Consider the following 9,084-nt stretch of genomic DNA (forward strand, 5'->3'; position numbering starts at 1 on the left):
TTTTTTTTAAAAAAAAACACTCAAATGCCTAGTTTGCTCGTTAGTAGAGTTCCTTTTTTTGAAAAATGAAATGTTCAGTTTGGCCGTCAGTAGAGTTTTTTTTCGAGAAAAATCATTCAAAAATTCAGTTTGCCCGTCAGTAGAGTTCTTTTCTTGTAAAATCATACAAATGTTCAGTTTATACGTTAGTATAGTTCCATTTTTTTAATAATCATTCAAAAATTCAATTTGATAGTCAGTAGAGTTCTTTTTTCCTAAAAAATCATTCAAAAATTCAGTTTGCTCGTTAGTAGAGTTCCTTTTTTTGAAAAATCAAATGTTCAGTTTGGCCGTCAGTAGAGTTTTTTTTTTCGAGAAAAATCATTCAAAAACTCAGTTTGCTCCTCAGTTAAGTTCTTTTTTTCTTATAAATCGTTCAAAAATTCACTTTGCTCGTCAGTAGAATTTTTTCTATCCTAAGAGTCATTTACAGATTTAGTTTGATGGTCAGTAGAGTCCCTTTTCTCATAAATGTAATTCAAAGAAATAGTTTGATGGTCATTAGAGTTCCTTTTTCATAAATGTAATTTAGAGATTTAGTTTGATGATCAGTAGAGTCCCATTTTTTATACATGTGATTCAGGAAAATAGTTTGAAAGTCAGTAGAGTTCTTTTTCTTATAAATGTAATTCAAAGAAATAGTTTGATCGTCAGTAGAGTTCCTTTTTTTCCTATAAAATCATTCAAAAATTCAGTTGGTTCTTTCTTCTCGTCAGTAGAGTTCTTTCTTTCTAAAAGTCTTCTTCCATTTTCTCAAAAAAACATTGTAAATTTAATTAATCATAAACTACATTTTTTGACAGAGAATAGGTTACCAGTAGAGTTCTTTCCCAGATAAATTGGAAAAGCTCGTCAGTACAGTCCCTTCTGCCAGTAAAAGTCATTAAAATTTTACTTATACGCCAGTAGAATTATTTCTCTCCTAAGAGTCATTTAAAGATTTAGTTTGATGGTCAGTAGAGTTCCTTTTCTCATAAATGTGATTCAGAAAAATAGTTCGATCGTCAGTAGAGTCCCTTTTTTATAAATATGATTCAGAAAAATAGTTTGCTAGTCAGTAGAGTCCCTTTTTCATAAATGTGGTATCAAAATTAAGTTTCCAATAGGATTCTTTTTTCGTAAATGAGAAGTAGTTTGTTCGTCAGTAGAGTCCATTCTTGCTATCTTTATAGATTTTTTATTTTTCTTAGTAGAGTTCCTTTTAATAAATTATTGAACATAAATTGAAGTAATTCTAGACTCAATTTTTATTCTTCTAAGCTTTAATTTGTTTGTCAGTAGAGTTCTTTTTCATGTGAAAGTAAACTGTAAATTTAATAAATACCGAAACCTTTAAATTTGGGTCAGTAAAGTCTCTATATTCATAAAAGTCATTCTGAACCTGATGTAATTGATCGTTAAAACAATTCGAAAACTCACTTTGCTGGTCAGTATAGTCCTTTTTTTCGAAAAAGTAAGCATAAAACTCTGTAAGATTCATTTGTTCGCAGTACAGTCCTTTTTTGTAAAAGTAGATAGTAATTTGAGGTATTTATATTAATTTTGTTATTTCCTTCTTTTCTCTCTTAGAATTATTTTGTAATTTTAAGTGTTCATGAAATTTTGTTATTTACTTTTATTGGTTCAATGATCTAATTTGCTTGTCAGTAGAGTTCTATTTGCCCAAGAGCGATTTAAAAATTTAGTTTGTTCGTCAGTAGAGTTCCTTTTTTTCGTAAAATTCATTCAAGAATTCAGTTTACTCGTCAGTAGAGATCATAAAAGATAATTGAATATGTAAGGTATTTGTAATAGTTAGGTATTTGCTTGAATTTTGTTATTTCCTATTATTGATCAAGATTGCTAGTCAGTAGAGTTCCTACTCTCTTAAAAGTATTTTGTAAATTTAAGTATTTATGGGATTTTGTTGTTTATTTTTATTGATTCAAGGATATATTTATACATTTTTAAATTTTGTCAGTAGAGTTCCTTTTTATGTAAAAATACAATTGTAGCTTAAAGTGATTCGAGACTGATTTTTTTAAATTTTTCCCAATTTAGATTCTAAGGTTTAGTTTGCTCGTCAGTAGAGTCCCTTTTTTTTGCAAAAGCAAATAATCATAGTTTTTTCATTTTTCTTGAAATTATATTACTACTCTAAAAAACCTGATATCGGACAGCAGCGATTTCTGTTTTAACTTGAAAAAATATTTTAAAAATATGTTTCTAATTAATATATATATATATATATATATATATATATATATATATATATCTGTAGTCAACTCCACCAAAACTCCACAAAGATATGAACGTGTTCAGCAGATATGATCAATTTAATTTGGGTCCTAATTTCTAAAACTGGACTTAAACTTGGCAAATATTTTTGACCAAAAATTTTTGGGCCATTTACATTTTAGGCCTTTCCCATTTATAGGCCTTTTATCCTATTTTGGCCAAAAACATCAACCACATCCAATTTTCGGTTTGGTACGATTGAAACATCATCATTTAATAATAAATAATAATATTTAGTTTATAATATAATTTAGATAGACTTTTCTTAAAATCTATTATTGGGGTAACATCGATATAATATCTGAATATATATTTATATATTAATAATTAATATTTATTAATATGATTACGAATATTATAAAATTCAAAAAACACAACCGACATTTATCAATACGATTTTTTTCATATATATGGCTGCTGTATATATATATATATATATATATATATATATATATATATATCTTGATAGTTTTTTCGACGTTGAAACATATTTCAAAGTAACTAGCAGCCCATTCGTCGAAATAAAAAAAGGTATAAAGTATAAAAACTTTTATTTATACGTTTCGACACAAGATGCGTGTCATCATTCAGCAACTACAACAAATTGAAAATTTTATTAACTAATAAAAACACCAATATAGATTAATTATAACATAGAGAAATATTATACACACCACAGGACAAAAACACTCAACAAAAATTATTTTAAAAATATTAAACTTAATAACATATTAGAGAAAAACATTTTTTTAGAAAAAAATATGCATAACTAAAAGATTTGAAAACTAATTTGACAAAAAGTTATGAAATGCAACATTGTGAAGAGAGAAACACGCCCATACCGAGCAAACATACTCGACTGAATTCTTTCAATAGGCGTATTGATAGGAATGGGAGGGGACGCATCAAGGACAAAAACTCGAGGCACGAAACGCAACGAACACAGTGGTTGAGCTGGAATTGATCAAAAGGAAAAAGCAAACCATGTAAAAGTTAGAACAAGAAAAAACAATATTGTAAACAATAATATAAAAGAGATAGCAAATTAACCATTTACATTTTAGTTAATTAGTTTAGTTAATTAGTTTTTCTCTAATATGTTATTAAGTTTAATTTTTTAAAATAAATTTTTGTTGAGTGTTTTTGTCCTGTGGTGTGTATAATGTTTCTCTATGCTATAATTAATCTTTATTGTTGTTTATATTAGTTAATAAAATTTTCAAATTGTTGTAGTTGCTGAATGATGGCACGCATCTTGTGTCGAAACGTATAAATAAAAGTTTTTATACTTTATACCTTTTTTTATTTCGACGAATGGGCTGCTAGTTACTTTGAAATATATATATATATATATACAGCATTTGATGTACGTATAAATTTCTCTAATATATAATATTTTGGTGTTTACATATATTCACTCTTTTAATAAATTTTTAAACCTTGTTGATTATTTAAGTAACACGTTTTTTTATTTATCTATAACTAAAAATAATTACTAATTAATTTGTTTAATAAATAATTTCTACGATGCATAACAAAGGAACGAATGATTCAACATTCATTTCAGACGATTTAATAATTATAATATATATATATATATATATATATATATATATATATATATATATATATATTTGAAAAAGATTGCCACTCACAGATTACAAATATCACTATTATTATAAATAAATTATATAAACTCTTATCAATAACATCAATATATAATTTATCTAAACGTGATGGCCTTTCGAAAAAAGCCTTTAACATTAATATTATATTATATTACATTCAACGCATATATCTACATAAAGACTATGTCTTAAATTTATTATCGAGTAGCAATTTTGTTGTAAAAAAATTGAAACTTCATGATTTATCTTTTTTTTATATCGATCCAGTAAATAATATTATAGATATTTCTGTAATTTTTTGTTTTCATTTTAAGATTTTTGGCCTTAAGCGTAGCCTTTAATTTATTTATATTATTCATTTATATTATTTATTTATATCTCTTTTGTTTTGTTATCTAATCTTGTTAATTACAACAGTTTAATGTGCCAGCAAGATTTTATAAATTTTAGAGTTTATAGTAAAAGATAATAAAGACCTTAAAGGCCATGCATTTTTAAGACTTCATATTTCAAGGCCTAAGATGTTTTTTAGATTTTGATTAGGATCTAAATCTTTTCACATTTTTTTTATTATTAGGATTTGAAGTTCTTTGAATAACAGAAGGTTGAAACTTCAATATTATGGAAAGTGAAGGCCTTGGAACTTCAATAACATAGATATAAATTAAAAGAAACTAAAGGCCTTGGAACTCTCATATCGTAGAAATTTAAACTCTTGGTTCTTCAATATGTAGGAAACTAAAGGCCTTGGAACCTTAATATTAAGGAAACCAAAGGTCTTTATGAAAGCGAAAGGCCTTACCACTTTGATATTATGAAAAGTCGAGGCCTTGGAACTACAATATTATGCGAACTCAAGGCCTTGGAACATTAATATTAATAATACTACTGGAACAAAAGTCCTTGAAAGTCCTATAATAGAAACTAGAGACTTTCAACTTCGATATTATGAAACCTAAAGGCCTTGGAACTTTGATATTGTAACTAAAAATCTTGCTCTTCAATCTGTAGTAAATTAAAGGCCTTAGAACCTCAATCTTAAGGAAACCAAAGGCCTTTATTGTAACCAAATGCCTTAGAACTTTGGTAACATAGAAATTAAATGTATTAAAACTTTGATGTTACGGAAACATAAGGCCTTGGAACTCCCATATTATGAAAACTAAAAGCCTTGGAACTCCCGATATTATGAAACCCAAAAGCCTTGGCCTTTGAAATTTAAATATTACAGAAACTAAATCCCTTGGATCTCGAATATTGGTAAAATTAAAAGCCTTAAAATTTGATATCATGGAATCTAAAGGCTTTGGAACTGCGATATGAGGCCAATATTATTATTATGAAAGCAAAATGTCTTGGAACCCTGATATTATAGAAACTAAAGACCTTGAGACGTGAAAACTGTAAAAATAAGACCTTAAAATTCGATATTGTAAAAATTAAAGACCTTGGAACCTTAATATCAAGGAAACCTTTGTTGAAACTATAGACCTTAGAACTACAATATTATTGAAACGAAAGGCCTTGGAACATATTATATATAATAAAAACCTTGAAACATAAATATTGATGAAATTATAAGCCTTAAAACTTCGATATTATGGAAACTAAATATTCAGAATCCTAAAGTTCTTGGAACTTCGATATTATAAATCTTAAAGGCCTTGAAACTTCGATATTATGAATCCTGAAGGACTTGGAACTTTAATATTATAGAAACTAAAACCTTTGGAACTTGAATATTGTTGAAATTAAAGACCTTGGAACATAAATATTGTAGAAATTATAAGACTTAAAACTTCGACATTGTGGAAACTAAAGGCCTTGGAACCTTAATATAAAAAAACCAAAGGCTTTTGGTGAAACTAAAGGCCTTGGAACTTTGATATTATTGAAAATAAAGGCTTTAAAACGCCAAAACAACGAAAACTAAAGGCCATAAATGTTAAATATTATATTATTGAAACTAAAGACTTTCAACTTCGATATTATGAAAAGTGCAGGCATTGGAACTTGAATATTATTATTATTGTTGATATTAAAAAGGCCTTACAACTTCCATACTATGAAAACTAAAGGCCTTGGAACTTGAATATTGTTGTAATTAAAACCTTAAAAATTCAATATTGTGGAAACTAAAGGCCTTGAAACTTCGATATTACGAATACTAAAGGCCTTGAAACTTCAAGATAATCAAACTAAAATGCCTAAAGCCTGAAGCCTCAAAAATGCAGTAAATATCAAAAGATTTTAAACTTTAAGATCATTCAAAACTTTATAATTTCATGATCTTAAAATTTTAAGATTTTTAAACCTTGGAGTTCATATTAGAATTAATATTTTTAAATTATGGATTTTCCTGGCCTTGGAATTTCAAGCAATTTTAAGGTAAAAGGTTTTGTATCATCAATCGTTAGATCTGAAAGACTTACGATCTTAGATCATCGAGATCATGATCACTAATATTTAAAGTACAGAAAACATTAAGTTTTTGAAAATCTTACGTGTTAATAAACTTAGATCCAAACGATCTGTAGCTTAATAATTTAACACCAGATTTATAAGCCTACCATAGACCTTCGTCTTTACACAAAATACATAATTTAGATCAGGTTTAGGCTATCGAATTTAACAATTCATCATTACAATTTTTAATGCACTACAAATTCCATTTTGCAACGTGCAACTTTTAATCGACGACTCTAAATCCGCGACTAACGTAATAACTACCATATGCAAATAACACTTCGCAAAATCTTTAAAAACTTTCCATGTTTTATATTTCTTTCGCTATCAGCACATTGTCTCTGACATGGGCTGTGCCGTTTTGCCAGGCGAATCCTGCAAAAACATTACAGTAAATAAAATAAAACTCACATTTCTTACTAGGGAATGCAATACCGGTATACCGGTATACCGAATTACCGGTAAACCGCTCGATTTTTCGGCGGTATTTATTACAAAAATATCGTTATTTTCGGTATTTTTACATAAGCGCTATTTGATACATAATACACTAAAGTTTAAACTTCTCGGAACAAATTTATCTTTAAATTCCATAATCGCATAAACAGCTATATCTTCAAGTGATTCTATAGGATAAACAAATGTCAAATATTATCTGAACTCGTCATTAAACTGAATATTTATTGCTTTCCAAAGGGCTTCATATCGTGTTACAATAAATAGAATTTGACTGATGGATAATGATGTTTGTTTCATCTTATGTAAAAATGTAACGGTTTTTTATGTGATATTTGCGCCAAAATATTTTATATCATACTGCGTAATCTTTATTTTTTTCTTACTTTATACGTATTTATCATCATCAACCTTGTATTTGTTATATGTTTTTTAGATTACTGAATGATGACACACATCAAGTGTTGAAACGTTTATTGGAATAAATAATTTTTCTATTTGATCTTTTTTAATTCAACGATTGGTCTGCAATATATATATATATATATATATATACTAGTTGGCCCGGCAAAAACGTTTTACCATTTAAAATATTTCTAAGAATCTAGACTGAAATGACTATTACATAATATATAAGAATTTGTAGCAAAAGGGTGAAAATTTAAGGTTGTATGTGTTTTGCAACTCCGAAATATAAAAAATTAAAATAAAGATGAATGGTTCATGAAATTCTAAGAAAAGTTTTAGTGGTAAACAGCCCTTGATAAAGAATTTTTTTGCTTGAGCTAGAAAATTTTAAAATAATAAGGAACTCTATTGACGGACAAAATTAAAAAAGTCTCTACTGGTGATCAAAATTTTAAAATGAGCAAAATTAAAAAAAGTCTCTACTGGCGAACAAAATTAAAAAAAAAGACTATACTGACTAGCAAAATTTGAAAGGACTCTACTGACGAGCAAATTAGAAAAAAATTATAAAAGAAACTCGAGTCACGAGCAAACTATCTAATAATTATGATAATTACTAAATATATTTGCTTTCTATTACAATTATAAAATATTATTTTTCGAAAACGTTTGAAAATACTATAGAAGCATCACATTGTTTTAAATAACAATACTTAACAATTATAGTAACTTATTATTTATCTCGACAAAGAATCCGATCTTAAATTAGTGTAGAAAAATTATTTTTTTTAAATATTGGAGATTATGCTAATTTAACACATCGGATACAGACAATACAGTTTATTATAATAATGTAATATGATCTTTTATGAGTTTTTGGTCTTTCTTACTCATAAGTTTGCTTTTGGTGAAAAGTACTCAATATAGTGATAATGAATTAATTAAATTGCATATACTTTTGTTAAATTATTATTTAAAAAATTAAACTTATTGTTTTATTCTATTGTTTAGTTGAATATAGTTGTAGTTGTATATACATTTTTTTTATATTTGTACTAGTAACTTTCAATTTTGTTTACGTTTGTTTGAGGTAATAAAAATACCGGTAATTTAGCCGGTTTTAAAATGAAAAATTACCGAAATACCGGTATTGAAATTTTCCATCGGTATTGCATTCCCTAGTTCTTACTGATCTAAATTTGTGAAACTTGTGACTGATGGTGACGGATATTTTTTATATTTATATTTATACTTATATCTATGACAATGATGACAATGATTTTCTTAAAAAATTCTCACCTTTGCTGATTCCTCCGAGCTGGTGGGTCCTATGGGCAGTTGTGCCGAAGTTACTGTGATGGTGGGTCTTGCTTTTGGTCTTTCACTTGGACAATGTGAGAAAGACCCTACAGTTGATGTTGTCGATGCTTCGGTTTCGGCAGAATTTTGGCGTTGATCACTCGACTGAGCTGATAGGTGGTGTTTGGAATCCTAGAAAAAATAGAAAAAAGAGTGCGCGTAAGGATCATAAGTGATTGAAGTAAAACTTATTTGCTACTTTTACAAGATAGTAAAATGATAACACTCGTGATACACACATTTGAGCCGCTCAGTGCACACATCGATTAACTCCATAAAACAAAAAGTTGAGAAAGGCGATGATGTAATATATATGTTTTTTAAAATTTCCCTGATAATATGAATTCAAATATAAATGTAGAAGCGTTGATGCACGGCCAGAACAGATACAGGTTACTGAAACGATTACATTATACAGAGTATGGAGTTAATCGAAATGGCTTCCGAAATA

General features: G+C 27.6%; 1 protein-coding gene across 1 annotated transcript in view; it reads right to left on the bottom strand.

The window, feature by feature from the left end:
* Positions 1 to 6,659: 6,659 nt before the first annotated feature.
* Positions 6,660 to 9,084, bottom strand: part of LOC113386417 — a 26,171-nt gene continuing 23,746 nt past the window's right edge. Inside the window, exons 6-7 of the mRNA XM_026624198.1 lie at positions 8,574 to 8,765; positions 6,660 to 6,785 (exon numbers count right to left, since the gene is read on the bottom strand). Of these exons, the coding sequence (XP_026479983.1) occupies positions 6,738 to 6,785; positions 8,574 to 8,765 (240 nt within the window). The 3' untranslated portion in view covers positions 6,660 to 6,737. The remainder of the gene's footprint in view (positions 6,786 to 8,573; positions 8,766 to 9,084) is intronic.

The sequence above is a fragment of the Ctenocephalides felis genome, unplaced genomic scaffold (assembly GCF_003426905.1).
Source record: "Ctenocephalides felis isolate EL2017-DRISC unplaced genomic scaffold, ASM342690v1 CF-g0.4_SCAFFOLD_03571, whole genome shotgun sequence".
Taxonomy (NCBI): Eukaryota; Metazoa; Arthropoda; class Insecta; order Siphonaptera; family Pulicidae; genus Ctenocephalides; species Ctenocephalides felis.